Source organism: Pundamilia nyererei, unplaced genomic scaffold, assembly GCF_000239375.1.
Source record: "Pundamilia nyererei isolate P.nyererei 1_Seehausen unplaced genomic scaffold, PunNye1.0 scaffold00045, whole genome shotgun sequence".
In the NCBI taxonomy this organism is placed as follows: domain Eukaryota; kingdom Metazoa; phylum Chordata; class Actinopteri; order Cichliformes; family Cichlidae; genus Pundamilia; species Pundamilia nyererei.
The window spans coordinates 325,852-346,227 of record NW_005187446.1 but is presented as its reverse complement, the minus strand read 5'-3'; the positions used below and the strand labels follow the sequence as shown (position 1 = coordinate 346,227).

General features: G+C 44.9%; 1 protein-coding gene across 1 annotated transcript in view; it reads left to right on the top strand.

The window, feature by feature from the left end:
* erfl3 (Ets2 repressor factor like 3) overlaps window positions 1–16,857 on the top strand; it is a 60,460-nt gene extending 43,603 nt beyond the window's left edge. Inside the window, exons 2-5 of the mRNA XM_013910548.1 lie at window positions 3,396–3,630; window positions 13,541–13,656; window positions 13,823–14,970; window positions 15,787–16,857. Coding sequence (XP_013766002.1) covers window positions 3,396–3,630; window positions 13,541–13,656; window positions 13,823–14,970; window positions 15,787–16,455 — 2,168 coding nt within the window. The 3' untranslated portion in view covers window positions 16,456–16,857. The remainder of the gene's footprint in view (window positions 1–3,395; window positions 3,631–13,540; window positions 13,657–13,822; window positions 14,971–15,786) is intronic.
* Window positions 16,858–20,376: the final 3,519 nt, after the last annotated feature.

The window sequence follows — 20,376 nt, the reverse complement described above, 5'->3', positions numbered from 1 at the left end:
CAAATATCAAATACAACAGGCCAACAGCCAGCTAAACAGTTTAATACTATAGTTTCAGCTATACTAGCTATAGCCCAGAAAAATGAGGAATTAAACTCCAGCAACAGACATAAAGACAGCTCTATCAACTATATTCAGCTGTAAGAGAAAATCAAGCATGAGATGTTAACCAGAGAAGTTCATTTTTATCTTCAGTATCATGCAGCTCCTGATTTGCATTAGTCCTCTCAGTGCTTTGTCAGTCATCACACTCCTGATCTATGTATTCAAGCATCATAAACTGCTGAGGGAGGCTCAGCACTAATAGTAGATATGGGCAGAGGTCACTAACAGCAGCTTCTGTGGTCCTCAGCACTCATCGTAATGATGGCACCACTACTTTTTATGGATTCTCAGCAGAGTCTTCAATGCTTTGGATAATTTGCTGTCTACTTTCAAAAGGCAAGAAACTTTCAGCTGCTCCCTTATTTGCAGTGGATCACCATAGTGGATGGATGCACGTGTTTTGATTTGGCACACATTTTTATGCCAGATGTACTTCCTGACAAAGCCCACCCATTCATCTATGCCTGGTGACCAACACTAGGAGTACACTAGCTGGTGACCCCCTGAAACTAACTGGTTTTAGTTTTGAGGCTGCGTTTGTGCCTCCTCCCAGTCTCGAATTACTACACCATGGAGTAAGTCTTTTTTCAAAGTGCTAAAAAAATGAAATACGTTTTTTTCATTTGCTCGTTTCTCAGCTGTTTATCAGCTTGCCAAAGGAGGATGAAGCCAAACATGATTCTCAAACACGTTAATCGGGTATTAAGATCCATATACAGGAGCTTGTGTTGTTAAGATTGCATTTAAATAAATGCACAGTGCATGCAGGATGATTATGGCTGCTGGCACCACTGACCCCCGTGTCCCTTGTAAAATAATATCCATGTAATAAACCCTCATTACTGCCAGAAAGGTATTGATTTAACTCTAGGGTTAATAGTTTTATTAGGGCAATATCTATGGTAGTTACAGCATTCTTCCATCAGATAAATTATGAGAAACGCTTCTTAATTTAATCCACTGTGTCACATGTGGCAACACAGTGGACTGAAAGCATAATATAGAGTAAACACACAGCAGCCTTTTCATGGCATTGCATGATGTTACATGCAGGTCCTTTTGCTCGGCTATTTTTTTCGGAGTAATCTGACACTTGTGCCGTTTGCAGAACACACAAAAAAATCACACAGACTATATCGGCAGGATCGAAAGGCATTAAATGTCCCGCATAATGACACTTTAGCAGGGTGGATGCTATTTCTTCAGCGAGACAACCTCCTCACCGGAGCGTCTGTCAGAGCTCCGATGATAATTGTTGATAAAATAAAAGTTCAGTCCAGGATACGTGTGGCTAAATATTACAGTGCGATAGTCTGTTTTGCTCAGTCGTGTCACATTCTCTTGACCACCCAGGCGACAGAATGTTAGTGGGAGACTTGCACAAACATTTTCAAAAACACACACGCGCGCTGGCACAAAAACTCTTTCAAACTCGTACATTTGGGCGCACACATGCTCATGCAAACAGTCATATACCCACGCCCACAGTCTCATTCTGCCTGTCTCTTGCTCTGCATTTCCTTCGTGCCGAGGGTGGAGAGAGAGAGAGAGAGATGGAGGGATAGGCAGGGGAGATGACTGGCCATGTTGTTTTGCTACAGTCAGAGGAAAGAGTGACAGCATGAGAGGAAAGAGGTGGAGGAGAGGTGGAAAGGTTTTTCGTGTGCCTAACTGTTCCATGAAGCCCACTAACGCTGCAGCTTTCAGTGTTGTAGTTTCAGTGTGCGTGTGTGTTTCCTGTAAAGAGCCACTCTGGTGAAATTGTGACCTAATCACAGCAGAGGAATGTGTTTTATGCCAAAGCTTCAGACGGTACAGATTAAGACAATTAAAGTTACAGGGGGCATGCTGGGGTTGAGCAGGTCGAGGCATGCATGCACCGATTACTAATAAGAGCCAGCCAGGTAGTCAGTCATGTAGCAAGAAAATATGGATCAGAGTGCTGAAGAGGTTTAGGTTGCTTCTCTTCTCACATCCTTGCTTTTTATTTTCATCGCACATGCATTAGTTCAGGGGTTGGCTGCAAAACATATGTGAGCCTTATAATGACTGTGACACAATGATGAACGTACATTAGACTATCAAGATTACTAATAGCCAATGGGTTTCACTTAAAGTGAAAAAGTTTAAAGGGAAAACTTCTGTTTGCACATTTAGGCAATATTAAGCTATTAATTCGGCTAAACTTAGCCTACTTTGATAACAAAAAATAAAGCTTTATTTTGAGCCTAGATTCAGATCAAACAAACCTGTAAGCCAGCAGCATTAAAACCTAGCCTGAAGCCGTACTGATAAATTCTCTATTTTCCTCAACAATTGGATTTGATAACTAGCCACAAACTAGCAGTTTATCTTCATCTGGTGCAAATGAAGTTGTGACTCACTTATGCAAACTTGTCATAGTCACAGGTAGCCACTAAAAATGGTGTCTTGTGAGGTTCTGGAGATATAGATCCATGACCTGTGTTATTACCTCTACTGTTATCAAAATTAGGTGCGCTTTGTGTCATCAGTACAGTCATCTAAACAGTTAAAGTGAATAAAATGTAACTGGTGTAAACGAATCTTATAGAAACATCTTAGACCTTTGTTAAAATTTCTTCCGGTGTGGTTAGAAAACATCTTTGAGATTTCAGAAATTTCCATTAGGTTGGTGTGAGGTGTTGATTATTAGAATAAGTCGCAAATGTAAAAATGTGTGTTTGTGCTTCATCTCGTCTGTTTTACTCTTTTCTTCTCTTGCTGGTGTTTCTGACTTTTCTGTCCACTTACGTATTTTTCCCAGGTCTAATTTTTACTTCTCACAGGGTCTAACTGCCCAATAAAAGAGAAAGTATTTTTAGAAAAAAGCCCTGCAGTTTATCTTATTTTTTTCTTGCTGGAAATACAGGGAGGACTTGGAGAGTAGTGACGACAGTATGAATGAGAGCAGTGCACTCTGTACTAAGCTGCACTGTTGTATCTGATCTATACTTGGCCAGACACCTGTAATCTTCTTTTCCCTGTTAGTGCAGTCACCTGAAACTGCTCCTGACTCATAACTGTAATCATATCTTAGTCTTTTCTTTTGCCTTCCTTTAAACTAGTTTTCTATAGCGTGTATTTCCCTACAGAGACAAAAGGCGAGTCATCCGGGTGCACTTCAGTTCATCCAAAAAGATGTCTTTTTACTAGAATTTATGAATACGACCCGCGCTCTCTACATCACCATTCACTGTTCTTGGCAAGGCTCGAATGACCCCCCTCCACCCAACACTAATATCCCCACTCTCTTTATCTCTGTATTACAGGGTTCGCCTTCCCAGAATGGGCTTACAAGCCCGAGTCAAGCCCTGGTTCCAGACAGATCCAGCTGTGGCACTTCATCCTGGAGCTGCTCAGGAAAGAGGAGTATCATGATGTCATCGCCTGGCAGGGGGACTATGGCGAGTTTGTCATCAAGGATCCAGATGAAGTGGCTCGACTCTGGGGGGCCAGGAAGTGCAAACCCCAAATGAACTACGATAAACTGAGCAGGGCTCTGAGGTATGATGACTGAGAAATATACTGTTACCGTAAACAGTTATTTTCACATAAAGTTGCTAAAACAAAAGGACTGTCAAAACAAGAACCGTACAAATTATCTTTAGTATTCATTGACATATATTAACTAATTTTAGAAAGGCAGAATCTTTTCCTTCTTGCATCTGCAGTGGTGTGTCTGAGGCTTAAAGCACTGAGGGCTACACCTAGGCCCGTGCCAAACAGCTGTTCCAGCTTTGACAAACACAGTGTGCAGTGGAGAGCGCTACAGTAACCCCTCAGCAGCACTGGGTTTAACAACTTTGCTCCAGCCTATCATTCATTCGGGACACAGCCAGCCTGCTTGTAGGGTTAACTTTTCATTCTTGTCAGTTTATAATTTTCTCAATTTAATGTTTTACTTTTAGTAATTTTAATATATTGAAAGAAAAGAAAAAACTAAAAAAGGAGAGGCATGAACTTGTCCAGGTTGCTCCAAGCAAAGAAGGAGAATTTCTGGCCACAGCTTGAACAGCATTTTTCTTAAAGTCTGGTTTATATTTTTATTTTAGTAAACTAAAATGCTTTTGGTTTTTATTTAGTGTGATGTAATGACCTCACAGCGGACACATTAGAATCCTCAGGGGAAATTTGGCATGTGCAGACTTTGTTTTTTTGAGGGTGTATTTGGTGACCTCATTGGCTTTAAATGCCACTGACCTGAGCAAATTTAACTATGAAGGAGTTTCCTGTGGTTGTTGATTATTAATTTCAGTTAACACCAGTGATCCTTTAATGTCAAGTACTGACTTTATCATCTGATTTGTACCTGTGGATTACTTCCAGTGTGGCTTTTTGTGAAGATTTGGGGTGTATTTGAAATTGCCCGTCGAATGATTGGTTGAGTTTATTATGAATAAACTTACTTATTATTTTTGAATTGTGTTTCCTACGTCTTAGGTTAATCAAGTTGGGCTTGTCGGTAAAGGAAATGGCATTAAGACCAAATAACCCTATAAAACAAATCAAATCTGAGCCACAGAGCAGCTGCTTTTCATTGTGTTTATTTGGCTTTTATAAATAGACTTTAGTTTACAGTATTGATGGATAGATGAAAAACCAATAGAAGTTACATGTTAACAACAACTTTCAGCATATTCAGAGCTGAATATTACAGGGATCACATACCCCAAGGGGCTCTTCTCAGCTGCTCGCTGTAAGCACTGTATCTCATTCACTGTGTCTTGTTGTGTACTGCCAAACAGAGCCAAGATTAAGCTAAGCACTTTAAAGAAAGCCACATAGGCCATTAAAGGAGGGAAATGCTTTGAATTGCTTAATTTAGGGCTGGGAAGGCTTATGCACGCTCATTTACACTGCTGAGATTAAGATAACTTCTACAGATGGTATCCTCTGGGGACAGAGGGAATTAACATGGACTTCTTATGTGCGCATACAAACATTCAGACTTGCAATCTGGATTTAGAAATCCTGAATTAGAGAGAAAAAAAGAACGTGGACGGGGATATTTCTGGTCAGGCTCTGTATTTATAGCACGTCCATCCTCTGCTGCTGTAACAGATTTGAAGCTCAAGCTCCACTAAGTGCTTATATATAGTGGGTCTTAGTGCCCTCTGATGGACCAGACTTAGAGCCTGATTATCAACAAGGTCCCCACACAGGAGTTCACTCCTGTTTGGGAAAGTTCACTCCTGTGTCCTCATCCAGCTTCCAGCAGCCAGGTCGTCTCCCTCTAAAGTGAGCTGGCTTATAGCGATAAGGACAGTCAACAAAACAACACGCACACAAACAAACATGCACCTTTGCGTTGTCACCTGATTTGACACCGGAGCTCCTTCAGTGCCCGAAATGAAGCCTCTCAAGACACATTAATAGTAATGTGGCAACAGGATTAGTGGCACTGAAGACTGATGAAGTTATAAAACAGGCATGTGTGCATGGTAACAGTCCCCATATGGAGTAAACTGTTGGAAAACAGGCCACCTCGTGTCCTTCATGTGGAGAAAACCTGGAGTCTGCTAATAATGGAGACCACAGTCGACATGTGGCAGTTAGCCTACACACACATGCACACACATTTAAAAGGCGGGCTTGTTTTGAAGTGTTCGTTTTATCACTTTGGACTGTGTAATTATTATTTTTACCTCAGTGATCTTGTTCTTTCCTGTCTGCCGTGCACATGGTGGAAATTCCCTTAATCAGGACCAATGTATTGTGTGTGGACTTGAGCATATGTGTGTTGGCTTTCCGTTGATGGGACGCAGCCTCGGCCCATGCGTCATCCTGGCCTCCCGCTCCCACGACCACTGTGAAATTCCCACTCCTGTTGAGAGGATTACGCTCACACTGCGCGAGTGTGTGTTTATGTGCGTGGAAATGTGCGTGTAGACGTTAAAGAGGTTAGACTGTCCTGTTTTTTAATTTGATAATGAATCCGTTCTTTTGCACCGAATCAAACCAAAAGAGAAAAACAAATTCAGGCTGTCGCTCTTTTTTTAGATCTTCAGTCTCAACCGTTAAGATCAGTGCTGCCTGACATTTCAGGTGGAGTTAATGAATGAAAGAACGGGCGCAATATATAATCCTCAGCTCCAATTTAATCATGAGAAATAAGTCAATAGGCTGGAGAAATAAAGATTTCCACTGATGAAAAGACCATGACTTAAACCTTCCTCCTAGTCCTTGCACCACTCTTTGCTGTCATGAAGTAACTTAGGGCAAATGAAGCCTTTTGCCAATCATTCATTGCAGAGTTTTTGCTTAATGAGTGCAATCACGCTAAGAGGTCCCAGCTCCTTGAAACCTCCAGGTCCCCTGCCTGCCAGTCAGCAGCCAGCGTTAATGGTCAGAGGTCAGCGGTATTGCCATGCACAGCTGGTAAAGATTACCAACACGGCGCATGTGTGCATTCAGATGCACAAATGCACCATTGTGCAGACTCTCGGCCAAGCATGGATGCTGGAACACATGTTTTAAGCGCTTGCTTCATTGCCAACATTTATTTAATTGTGATGGGACACCACAGCTGAAAGGCTGCCACTGCAGAAGTGTGCATAAATAGAACAACAATTGTTTTATTGTAGGCTTAAAATTACATGAGAACATGCACTTAACATGGGGACCGAACTAGAAAACACGACTTCACATTTGTTATGAGGATTTATTTATAAATGTGTGGAAGTAAGCACTAACTGAGAGGGAGGGAACCAGTGGTTGGCGGATAGAGATTACTGATCTGTGGTTGACGCAATCTTAACTCAGTTGAGGTGGAAGTCCTAGGAATGGCCGAGCTAGGTGTAATTGTCGGAGCAGGGAGGATAATTAATCCAGAGTGGAGTAGTTAAGTGAGGTGGCGACTATGGAGAACACAGTTGGAGCAGGAGTGGTTCAGAGGCGGGGGCCAGGCATGCCAAAAACAGGAGCAGAGGAGAGCAGACAAAGTTAGAAAATTGTTCAAGTAGCAAAAACAAGTGCTGGAACAAAACAGTCGCTGAAACTGAAAGCTAGCAGTGCGGTGGAGTTGCAGCAGTCCGACTCCCTGAAACCACTCCTGTAATCAGACAAACGCACACAGTAGCGAGATAAAACACTTCTAACTAGAAGGATGAGGAAGCTGAGGCAGTGAGTCTGACACACAATACGCTGTTTTTGATTACTTTGGGGGCAATTAATCATATTTTATTTACAATGACAATTTTAACTACCATCAATTATTGAAACCAGACAACTGCTCTAAAGTGATTACTGTCCCACATGCAGCTTTGCAATAATGGTCTAAATTTGCCTTTCCTTTTGGCCTTCCATAAAAGTCAATGTCCACATTTATTTAGTGTAATCAACTGATTAAAGTTCAAGGAAATCCACTTAGTATAAAAAGCAACATTCTTCTTTTTAAAAGTATAATAAAGCAACTATTTATGATTCTTATTTTTCAGTAATCCAGCAGAATTAGGCCAAGCTGCCACCATGTTTGTGTTTCTTGGCCTATCTTTTCCTGAAATACAGTAGTAATTAAAAAAAAACACAGCAGTAAAACAGGTTATGATTGGCGCTCACGAAGTGTAACCTGATGACCACATGTAAACAGCTGGCTGCAGGAAATATTGCTGCCTATGCACACCCTGTTACTCACTCAGCTGGCTGGGCCTGTTTGTAGGTCAGAAGGTCTTTAACTGTTGCACTGCTTTGTGTGGAAACTCCCAGGGCCAGAGAGAAAGTGCAGAGGGAGCACCCAGCGACAGTACCACTGTATCACTTAGTGTTCAACATATGTGCATTGTCATTCCATTGTCTCAATCTGCAGCATGTATGTGTTTAGCATACATGAGCACTGTGTGTATGCCTTTGTCCCCACTGAATGAGGCCTCTGTTTTCTATGAGGGTGGAAAGCACGCACACACCAGAGTGTGCTCGAATACATATATTGTACCGGCCGAGCATGTGACCGGCCTGATCGGACCCTGACACGATCTTCCTCTTCACACTCTTGTATATGCCATGTATATGCTCATCGCACCACCATTTAATTTCCTTTTTTTGAGTCAGTAAACACTTGTCAAATGTAGCTCCCACACAAAGGACTTTTTATCTCTGTAATTTGTACACACCTGAGTGTGAGCAGCTGGTGTGTGTGTATGTGTGCATATGTGTAGAGGAAGATCTAGCTGGGATGTGTGTGTGTGTGTTTGTGTGTAACAGCCAACGCTGACGAAAGAGGCAGAAAATAAACATGGGACGCATGGGGAGCATTGTAATCCCAACTTCCTGTCACAGTCAGCTCCTATTTACAGCCCAACAATGGCAAGGCACAGCCTGTGCAGACACACGTGCACGTGAGCGGGTGATTCATTTCATTTTTAGTGCTGACATTTGTGTGTGCATATGGAGAGATAGTGGAAAAGATTTTATACAGATATCATAATAATAATTTATGGAAAAAGTGGGAATAGTGGACAGGTCTTTAGCCCAACCTCAGTGTTTGAACTAAACGTGCAATACTTTATATTTAATCACAGATTACTGCCTTAACCTTTTAAGGCAATTCAACTTTTTGCATTTGCAATACGATGCATGTGGGTATTTGTACTCATCCAATACACGTGTTAATGAGTTTTTATGTAAGACAAATAAGATATCTTCTGAGTTTGGAGATGGTGGTGGTATCAATATAACCCAATCTCGAACTGGGGCTTCCGACTACATCTGGAATGCACTATTAGGCTAATTAGTGATTCTAACTTAACTGTAGGTGTGACTGATTGTCTCAGTCTATGATGCGACCTGGGCAGGGTGTGCCTGCTTCTTACCCAGTGACAGCTGGAATAGGCTCCAGCCTTGCTGCAAACCTGAATTTAAGCATTAAGGAAAATCAGTGCTTGGATAAATGATACAAAGAAAGTTCCACCCCTAACCTCTGGTCATGAGATTTTGGGAATGTCCAAAAGAATAAGCTCCTAAATACAAGAGGTCCCAACGAGATTCCTCCATAGGTTAGATATTTGGGTGCTTCTTTCTGGAGGTTTTCCAGGCAAACCAAGCTGGGAAGAGACCCAGGACCCTTTAGAGAGATTATACATCTCATCTGACCTGTGAATACCTCAGGATCCCCCCAAAAGGACCTGGAAAGGGTTGCTTTGTAAAAACATGGTTTCGAGCACGGGTTTCTGAAATTTCTCTGTCCGTTCATTGGTATTTAGTTGCTGCACTCCGGTGTGTGTTTCCATGCTTTGATCATAATGTTTTGGACCCCAGCACGTCTGTGTAATCGCAGCCATAATCCCTGGCCTAGAATCACTCGCAGTAACAAGTGAGTTGATAGAAAGCCTCCCCCTCTGTTTCCCCGAAGGCTTTGCCTAAATCCATGCTCGCACTGATTGTTCAATCTACTCTTTTGGTAGAACAGGGAATGGGATAAAGCTGTATCTCCTGGATGATACATGCTGGAGTGGGGGCACACATCCACCCCTGCGTTTGAGTATGTCTGAATGAGATGGCACAGGATACAATAGAAATGTGTGTGTGCATGCATGCATTTGTGCGTGTAAGGCAAGTGCGGTGGGCAGCTAAACACAGGCACTCAAAGAATCTCTTTCTTCTCTTTTGAAGTGAGTTCAAATGCTCTTCAAAGACTGTCTGCCTGTATGACGGCGCAGGGGGGTGGGCTTGGAGAAAGACCGGGTGACCATGTGCTCTAAACGCAGCTTCATTCAGAGCACATGGAAAGTTGTTCTATTTCCAACCCTGCATTTCAGCTTTATGTACCCTTGTAACATCAGAGACTTGAGAGGGAAAGTCAAACGATCCCCCATTTTAAATGTGTAGGAGGCAAAGATGGTAGTAAAAGTATAATTTCCAGGAAGAAAAAGACCTTTTGAATCCTTATTTAGAGACAAACTTCTCGAGGATTTGACTGTTATGCCCAGTTTATTATGAGCATAATAAAGAACGTGGACAAAACAAAAATGTTCTCTAAGTCAGGATGTATTAATAAGAAGTCCAAAAGTAATTTTAAAGAAATAAATGTGACATTTGATAGAGCTGCATCAAAACCACAGCTTGTGAGCTCAGGTGTAACAATGTTTGTGACATTTTTTATATTTAGGTCTAAGTCACATCGTAGCACAATGAATGAAGTTAGTAGCACAAACACAGTGAAGAATAAAACCTTAGATTTCACATTTCAGCATCTTAAATGACTCAAAAAACTCATGACTGTGAAGTCCTCCTCCCTCTGGTGGTGTAATCACTTCTGCAGATGATGAATCTTGGATCGCAGCTCCTCCTGCGGCCTCGGCCACGTTTAACAGACCTGCAACAGTTAACAGCCCAGAACTCGTGCACTTAATTTCTAACTTTAACATCCACTCAATGGTTACGTTTAGGTACCAAAACTTAGTTGGTTAAAGTTAGAGTTATTTGGTTGGTTATACAGCCAATCTATGACATTTTTAGGCAAATTGGAGACGGTCGAGCAGAAGACCCATGATTATTTATGATGAAATGACCCAACTAGACTAAAGGCGTTCTCATCTGAAAGGCACTGTCAGTCATAAAAGCTGATGGTGAGTCCCAGGTATTTAAACTCTAATGAGGTTGTCACTTTGTAGGTGGTCCTGAGCGTCATTGACCCACCCTGCCATCATGTGAGTCATTAAGGTCACATGATTGTGACCTCAGTGACTGTGAGCCAGGGTTGAATTGCCTGGGAAGAGATTTTGAGACTGATCGTTGGTGTCCCATGCCACCACCTCTGTTCAGTAACAGTTTTGCCTAGATGTTTCTTACATACTTAGGTGAACATACAGCAGATAGCCTTCTTTGATAAACTGTCAAAAATATGCTTCAATAAGCCGAGGCTGCTGGGGGCTTCCCATGCTGATGAATGTTCTTCTTAACTCATCTCTTTTCACTGTGTTGATACACCACTCTGCATTTAATCATTAGTTATTATTAATCTCTGGCTCTTTTCCACATTGTGTCTTTTGTGCTGTCTTCCTCCCCTCACCCCATACTGAACATAGTTTGTCTGACATTAGGAGGGGGAACCAAACACTTCACTTATTGTCATACTTATACGACCCTGGTCCTTTCCTTTTGTTTCTATTTGTTGCCATCCTCTCATAGATATCAGCATGATCCACCAGCCCTTCCCCAAAACAGCAGTGGCCTCCCTCACCTATCGTTCATCTGTCGTCTTCACTATCAATAAACGTTTGTCATTCACATTCGAGGTTTTATGTCCTTGCTGCTGAGTGTATTTTAGATGCATGCGACTTTGTTTGTTTTCTCTGTATTTATATTGGACCCTATGTGGGCCGCAGCACATCGCATTGACTTTTTCTATCATCAGCTAATTCAATCACAAGCCTGTTGTGGTTTTAATTCTGCTTCACTTCCTGCCCGCCTGTCTCTGTCCGTCCGTCCCCCTCGTTCCCCCTCCTTCCCGGCCCTTGTGAGTGTCTCCCCTAGAGCAGAAATTACATGCTGCTTTGTGCCTGGCGTAAACAATGTTTTCAACAGTGCTGGCTTGTCTTGTCTGTTTTCTCCCTCTCCCTCTCCCTCTCTCTCTCTCTCCTCTCTCCCACTGCCTCAGGGGATGAGTGGAGAGGGCAGGATAAAGAGGGGGGAGGCGGATTGATGAGAGAAAGAGGGAGACAGGGGGTATCGGTAGGATAAAGGGAGAAGGAGGAGGGGAGAACAAGTGAAAAAGAGCAATAGTCTGTTCCCAGAGTAAAAAACGGTCCAACAAGTCTGAGTAATAAGCATAATAAGAGGGGGTGAAGGGCAACAGACACCGGCACACAGCGCCGTCTCGATAACTACCATTCAGTGTAATGATAGTCACTGGGCTCTGATTAACTCAACATTACCTACATACCCTGAAGCCCCTATCTTTGCCAGCACTCATCACTTATCATGTGCCATGGTGGAGGAAGAGAAAGCGGCTAGTCTAGCACTATAAAAGCAGGTAGGCATGCAGACAGGAGAAAAGGGCAGTGTGGTTAAACCCTGTGTTTAATCACCAGGGATAGTGGTGAGAAGGACAGGTGGTAGTTTTGGTGATCTGGCTTGTTTTCTTCGCTCCTCCCACCCTGACGGATCAACACATCAAGGTTTTTTTTTTTCCTTTCTCCTCCTCTTTCTTTCGCTCGGTTTCCCTCGGTGTGTGAGGGTTGTCAGCCAGGGATCTAGAGGTTACATAAAGTGAGTGTGGATCCGAGGAAGAAAGCAGAGAGATGTTACATAAAGAGCTGTAGCTGGACAAAGGTTAATAAAAATCGAGCCTTGTACTGTAGGCAGGAGCCATGGGAGAGAGAAAAAGCATGAAAAAAAACTGAGAGAATGGCCATTACATAAACAGATAAAGATGGGCTGAATTATTGGTGGCTTTGCTTTGCTGTTATATAAAGAGACAGGTCCACCAGCAAAAATGAAAGATGAGAATGAGTTGTGTATGTGTGTGTGTGAGTGAGAGAGAGAGACCACTCATCTGACCGCATCTGAACTTAAAAGATGCTTTTTTCATAATACCTGACCTTTTTTTTTGATTGCTAGCAAAGACGGTTGAAGCAGCAGGATTATCTCAGCGGCAGAAACTGAAACGTAGCTGGACAGATGTTGACATTGTTTCCGAGTACAATAAAAGTCCAGACACACCAGCTCTCACCAAGCATTTTGGTGAAAGCTGTTTCTTCTATTTAGACGTGATAACAACTCGCAAAAAGTAACTTTATTCACTAGGGGTGGGGAGAAAATCCATCCATCTGGAGTTCTGTTTTTTAGAGCGTAAGGTCAGGAGTTCAAGTTGCCCTCAGAGTAAACATGCTTCTTCTTGGTGCTCTTACTTTTCTCTTGACTAAGAACGTTTTGTTTGCTTCCTTTTTGTTCTAGTCTTTTTTCTTGTCTTTTCTTCAAATTTGTCATAAGAGGCAATAGATACTCCATTTTTAAAAACTTTACATTTTTGGCAATTATGTCATGGTTCGGGCTTTAAAGGGTTAAACACAAATGCTGCCCTGCATGCACACCTGTTAAATGCAGATTCAGAACAGCCCAGCGCTGCTTACGCTGGCTGCTGATCTTTTAATTATTTTCTTATCCTGACGCACAACTTCACAGTGCTGTTCCTCAGCTCAGTGTATCCTCATCCTTTTTTCTTCCCATCCCATCCTCCTCCTCCTCCTTTCTGTGTCTGCTTTGTGCAAATGTCATGCAACACTCTCTAATATCTGTCATGATGGGGGGGGGCATGAAAGACTCGCTTATTAAAGTGTGTGCTTGACTGTGCAAGCTCATCTGACATGGCCTTAAAGATCAGAAGCACAAAATAGTGTTTTAAACACGAGGAGCTTATTTTGGAATGAAATGTTTTGTATGCTGTGTTTGATTTTAGTTTTCTCCTTCTGTTTTACAGATATTACTACAACAAGAGGATCCTTCATAAGACCAAAGGGAAAAGGTTCACCTACAAGTTTAACTTCAACAAACTGGTTTTGGTCAACTACCCGTTCATTGATATGAGCTCCACTGGTAAGCCTCGTCTGTGTGTGCGTGTGTAAATATCTCCTAATCCCACAATAGGATGGCATGACTACATGGGATTATACAAGAGAGCACTGCAATTCATTTCTCTGTACTCTGCCCGTCTTTTTTACTCTTTTTCTTATCTTCTCTCTCTTGCCTTTTACATCTACAGGAAGTAGCGTTCCTCAGAGTGCCCCTCCTGTGCCCACCGGTGCAGGGACCCACTTCCGCTTCCCTCCTTCCACCCCATCTGAAGTCCTCTCCCCTAACGAGGACCTGCGCAGCCCCGGTGGCATGTTCAGCTCCGTGGCCCGACGAATGGCCCGTGGCTCTGTCAGCGACTGCAGCGACGGCACTTCAGCCAATTCTGAGATCGAGGAGGGTAACACGGGAGCAGGAGAGGAGAGGGGGGAGAGAGTTGTGAGTGGAGGAGGGCCAGGTGGTGGTGGAGGAGGCTACCGGAGCATCATCCACCCCCGTTTGGCTTCTCATGAAGCCCTGTTCCGCATGTACGGAGGGCCGGGTAACCCTGCAGGGCATCCAGGCTCCCGTGGCCCGGCAGCACACCGCATCCACCCAGAGCCCCTGTCCCCCTTCCCTGCTTCCCCCCTGCCAGGCCCAGGAGGAGCAAGCCTTCTAGCTCCACCTTTGTCTCCTGCACTCTCCATGACCCCCACATCTCACCTCCCCTACACTCCCTCGCCCACCCTATCACCCATGTTAGGCTCTCACTTCTCCTTTAACCCAGAGGACATGAAGCGCTACCTGCAGGCCCACACCCAGTCAGTGTACAACTATGGCCTCAGCCCCAGAGCTTTCCTCCAGTACCCCAACATCGTCATCCCCCAGCCCCACCGGCCCGACAAGGCCGGTCTGACTGCAGAGAGAGGAGCGGCCGAGAGGGCGGAGAGAGCCTCGACTGTGGGGGGAGGCGAGAGGGGAGGAGACCGGCACCACCATCCACCTCTGGGTCACCCGACCCACCACCACCCGCATCCTCACTCTGCTCACCCTCACCCACATTCCCACCCCATGCATCATTCACTTCACCTTGGTGAGGAGCCGCCGCACATGTCCCCCTTCAAGTTCAAGCTGCAGCCGCCTCCACTGGGCAGGAAGCAGAGGGAGGGGCAGAGCCAGAGTAAAGCCAGGCAGAGCTCACTGTCCTCGGGTTCAGGATCCGGGTCCATGTCCTCCACCTCTGGCCTGGGCTCCTCGCTGTCATTCGGCAGTGACTTGAGCTCTGCCAGTGGCTCCGGGCTCATCTCCACCTCCTCGTCAACACAATCTCTAAACAGCGCGGGACTTCCCAAGATAAAGGTACCCAGACCCAAACATCGCTCACATTCCCACAATTCCCAGTGATTTAGACTTTGTTTGTGGCTACGTGTGTTTCAGAGAGAGCATGGGCTGGTATTTTGTTTCTGATTGAGATAACTTTATTAAACCCAAACACAAGCATTTCGTTTGCAGCTTACCCACACGACTCACAGTCCTTACACACTAATCACAGTTGCTTTTTAAGGAACAGAATGATAAATAATGAGGTTAAAGGAAAGAAAAATAAACAGATTACAAGGATGTGTCAAAAAATGAACAGTCATCGAAAAATGAATATAAATGACCCCGTCAGAGTTAAAGTCATCTAATAGCCTGAGGGAATTCAGGATTTTAAGTACCTGAGAGAAACTTCCTGAACTCAAACTCCTCTGTCTTGTATCTGGCGATGGTAGTCCTTGTTATGCTTTGCTTGGTGAGCTCAGCATACCTATTTCTGCAGCTTCTGGTAAGAGTGTCCCTCGAGTACACAGATCACCAGAGCAGGATTGCTGCTGCTGGCTTTACAGTTCAGGGCGAAGTCTCAGTCAGTCTGCATGACTGTAGTTGTGTCAGTCTGGCCAGTTGCAGCTCACAAACTAAACGTGCATGTAATCAAGCTCTATGAAGGATATAAAAAACAATAAATATTAAAGTGAGTCACTCTATATACTCTGACAGCTCTCCCAACTAAAGTCAGGTTGGGATTTAAGCATTAGTAAATTTATGTATTTATTTGTGATTTATATATTTAATTACCAACAGCAATCCTTTTTTAAGTTACATTTTTGATCAACTTCCTTGTCCCTCTGTTTGAAGGTTGAGCCCATCTCTGACATAGACTCCGAGGAAGAGGTGGAGGTGACTGACATTAGCGATGAAGACCCAGATGAAAGAGATGAAGAGTTTGAGCTCTTCGCCCCTCGCCACCCGAGAGCATCCGACCACCACCACCTTCCTAATGGCTCAGCCCGGGCCCAGCAACAACCCCACACCGACGAGGACTTAGAAGAAGATGTGTTCAAAGCCCCCGCTCCTCCTCCACCCGGCCTGATGCCTTTCTTCACCTCGCAGTACACGCACTCCGGCGTACATCGCATGCTGCCCGTCATCAAGAGCGAACCCGCCGAGCCCGGGGAGAGCAGCACACCCCCATCTCAGCCACCCGCGGCGGGGGCTCCCCAGACGAAGTGCATTCCTCTCAAGCTGCGCTTCAAGAGGCGCTGGAGCGAGGACCAGCGCATGGAGGCCTCGCAGGAGGAGTCAGATGATAAAAAAGTACGACCGGAGGAAGAGAGGGAGCGAGAGAGGCAAAGTAACGGACAGATGGAGATGGAAGAGGATGGGACGGGCAGCGGAGGCGGGGACAGTCCTCCTATGCTGGCGTATGAAGGCTCTTTAGCAGCACCCCTGGCCTTGCACAGGAGGGTGACTGCCGAGCTGCACCGCGCCACTGCACAGCTGTCTCTGGAGAATAAAGACTGCTGATGAGAGCCTCAGTCCAAACACTACTGCTCCAGCAGGGCAGGAGGTGGTGCAGGAGTATGTAAATGGTTCCTCTGTAATTCCCTCTCCTCACACTGACAAACTAGAATCCAGAAACCTCCACTGACCCGAGAGCACACGTCAACATACACATGAAAGTAACGCCCCAAAGACAGCCCGACACCTTCTCATCTCAGGGTGCCAAATATGGCCATTTTGTCAGCCGCTGGTGTCACAGACGTATGCGCGTGAGGTCTCTTTTGGTGTCCGTGATGCAACGTTTATGTTTATTCTTAGTCATTGTATAACACCAAGACAGTGTAAACCAGGGGTAGGGGAACGCCAGGCCTCAAGGGTCGGTGTCCTGCAGGTTTTAGATGTGTCCTTGATCCAACACAGCTGATTTAAATGGCTAAATTACCTCCTCAACATGTCTTGAAGTTCTCCAGCGGCCTGGTAATGAACTAATCATTTGACTCAGGTGTGTTGACCCAGGGTGATATCTAAAACCTGTAGGACACTGACCCAAGAGGCCTGGAGTTCTCTACCCCTGGTGTAAACAGTGCATACAGAGTTCCTGGTAGTGACTGAACGGGTTTAGACAGCCTGCGTCTCAGAAAAAGATGCACTGCCCTCCAAAAACAAGAAAAATAAAAACCAAATCATTCACATTTGCAACCCTCAAAAATATCTTTGAACACCATTTGTTTGAAAACTAAAAGCAGAAAACAAATTTTTTTATTCGTGTCAGCATTATTCCAACAACAGCAACGCATCTTTACTGCTGCAGTGAGAATAGAAATACCGCTTAAATCGTGTTTGCTCTCTTGCTTTGAAAATCACCTTTGTACACAGTCTTGAAATGACTTTGAGTTTGGGTTTTTTTGGTTTTTTCTGCCGGCGAAAGCGAGCCTGGTGGTGGGGGAAAGTACAAGATACTCTGCGTGCTGACCCGTTTGGTTGCTCTGTGTTTCATTTTTACTCGCGGTTAAGGTTTAGGCACCAAGAGTACTTGCAGAAAAGGGTTAGGCACCAATACCAAACGACACTTCACGCATATCTCTGCAATGCAAGCAGCTTTAATTGTGGGGAGACAGAGAAAAAAAGGCCACTATTTGACGCCCTGGACTGCCCAACTCTTGCCTCTTTTTGTGTCAGACCTAAAGCCAGACCATTTATCTGGATCAGGGCTCTTCTGGGACGCAGCCGTGTGCAGGAGGGACTCACTCAGACGCCACACCAGGCACAGCGATGGTATGACTGACCTGGAATCATCAAGTTCACCTCCTAACAGATGCCCTGCCCCTGTAGCACAACCCCCCCCTCCCCATCAGTAGGATCAGCAGCCAGTCAGCACCTTCCTCAGGGGACACACACATATGCACACACGCACACTCCCCAATGACGATCCAGGATGATGATGATGATGATGTGCACACCCACGCCACTTTTTCCTACAAACTGACGGGACTTTAAGTGCCTGTATCTAAAACCATGGGGGGGAAGAGTGTGAGGGGAGGAGGGAGGGCTACTCAGAGTGATCACTCTGTGAACATGTTTGTTGGATCAAAAGGAAAAAGTCTCTAAAACTGATACAGGTGGGAGGGGGTGGGGGCGGTGGGGTGCTGGGTGTTGTCTGACTGACTCTTAAAACTGGCCCACTCCACTCAGGGAAGCCTATTGCTGTACGTTTATTGGATTCACGCACACAAACACACACACACAAAAAAAAGCAACAAAAAAAAAGAAAGGCCAACAGTGAATGGGACTCAGTGACTACGGACACCAAAATCTGTTCACTGCCACACACACACAAACTTTTTTTGACTCTTCTCTGAGAGCTTCTGACTTTCACATAACCTTCTGTCTCTCTGCTGTCCTGCCCTTCTTTCTCTTGTGGACCACCTGTGGAAATATCACAACTCTGCTCACAGACACAAGTTCAGCCCAGGGAGATGTGAGGAGGGGAAAATGATGAAGAAGACTGCAGAAGAGGAGGAGGAGGAGGAAGGGTTTTTGCAGGGGTTCCAGCAAGCTGTTAACCAGCCTTCTTACCTCACCTAACATGGCTTGTACACTGAAAATTATTTCCCTCAGCAGCACAGAAACTTAGTTCACCAGCTAGAGCTCGTCTAACAATCATAGATAGTGTTAAACTAAACCAGCAAACACACACACACATTCGCACAGCACTGCCTTCAGCATGCTCCCTCTCCCTCGGACCAAACCTCCGGCTCTCTGTAGCGCATCACCCTCTTGGGTCCTGATGGCGTGTGAGGCTGGCGGGCCTGTTAGCTACGAGTGTGAGAGCTCGAGAGAGCAGGGAGCATCTCTCACACACACACACACCTGCTCACACACACACACACACACTCTGCCTCTCTATGCCTTGTTTTTATAGCATGTACAAAAGTGCAAACTGAACTCTAACAAACATACATACAGATTATATCTTTATATATTCTAAAGGAAATTATTAAACAAAAGTAAACTTTTAAAAAGCGTTTTGATGACGTGATTGATTCAGGATTTTTTTTTTCTGTGACATGGTATCATGGAGGGCAGACTGAGGATGCAGAGGGGGCGTGGGTCAGGGTTTTTTTTGTTTGTTTGTTTTTCTTGTACATTTGTTTCATAGATAAACGAGCCAGAGGAAAAACGGCGCAGGCCAGTCTATCACAAGAACACGAACGGCGAGAAAAAAGAAAAAAACCCATCAGGACTCGAGCAGACTGCTAATGAGTCAGATGTGTGGTTCACTCTGCTGTTCACTTTGTTTCTCGTAGCTTGCCCTTTCAGCTCGCAGCGTTCTGCTCTTTCCTGTCTGCAGTCCAGCTCGCCTCAGCAGGGTTCTCCCTGGTTTCAGCTCCCAGCCCCCCTCTGGCCCTGGGCCACCTCTGCAGGCCGCCTGGGAGTGTGTGAGGGTGTGTGAGCGGGTTATTCGTGGAGTAGTAATCCCGTCTCTTCTCTTAGATCAGTTAGGGCAATGCTCCAAAGTTCACAGCAGCTCGGGGATGGGGTTAATCAGTTGGACACCCTCTCCTCAAACTATGCATATTCTCACAGACACACACACATGAAACACATATATTTGTGACATGTTTCAGCATCCAGCCAGGCGTCCGATCGGGGGGTGGGGGTCTGTCTCCTGCCTGGCCAGCAACAAGACGGATCTATAGCGGCGAGCTGTGAGATAGATGGCCTGCAGGCGGTCTGTGTAGCCGGGCTGATCGAATTTCCTCCTCAGACCCCCGTGGTCTGGACGGGAGCATGTCACAGCCCGCACACACACTCACACACACACCCGCCAGGCCCTGTGTCTGTATCTGAACTGACAGCTGCCTTACTTCTACTACTTCTCATATCTCAGCAACAGAAAGACATCCGTCTCTCTTTCTTCTCTGCTCTCTCTCTCTTTCATTCGCGCTTCTCGCTGTTCATTTTTTTCCTCGCTCTGCTTCAGGCGCCGTCAGACTTCCTGCTAACGGCAGCGCGATCTGACTGTCGCGATATATAGCGGGGGCAAAGCGATTGATCGGAGTCTGGGTGAGACGCAGACTCTCCCTCATCCTGTTTCAGGTCTGCAGACAAACAGCACAAAGATTGCATTTCTCTATTTAGAAGAAGGAGAAAAGGTTTCTCGGTTTATTTTTCTGATGTTGTGATTGTTCTCATTGGGTTATTTACCTCTCCAGCTGGCATTATGATGATGATGATTAATATTATTATTGTTATTATTCCATGGCTCTGTTAGCTGTTGCTTTTTATGTTGTGTACATCACTTTGGATGATGTTGATCAACCCCAAACTCCATTCCCTGTTTTCAAACCTTCTAGCCTCCAACACCCCCCCCCCCTTTTTTTTTTTTGTTTTTTTTTTTTTTTTACATAAGTAATGTCTCTTTCTGTCACTTCCTTTAGTCTG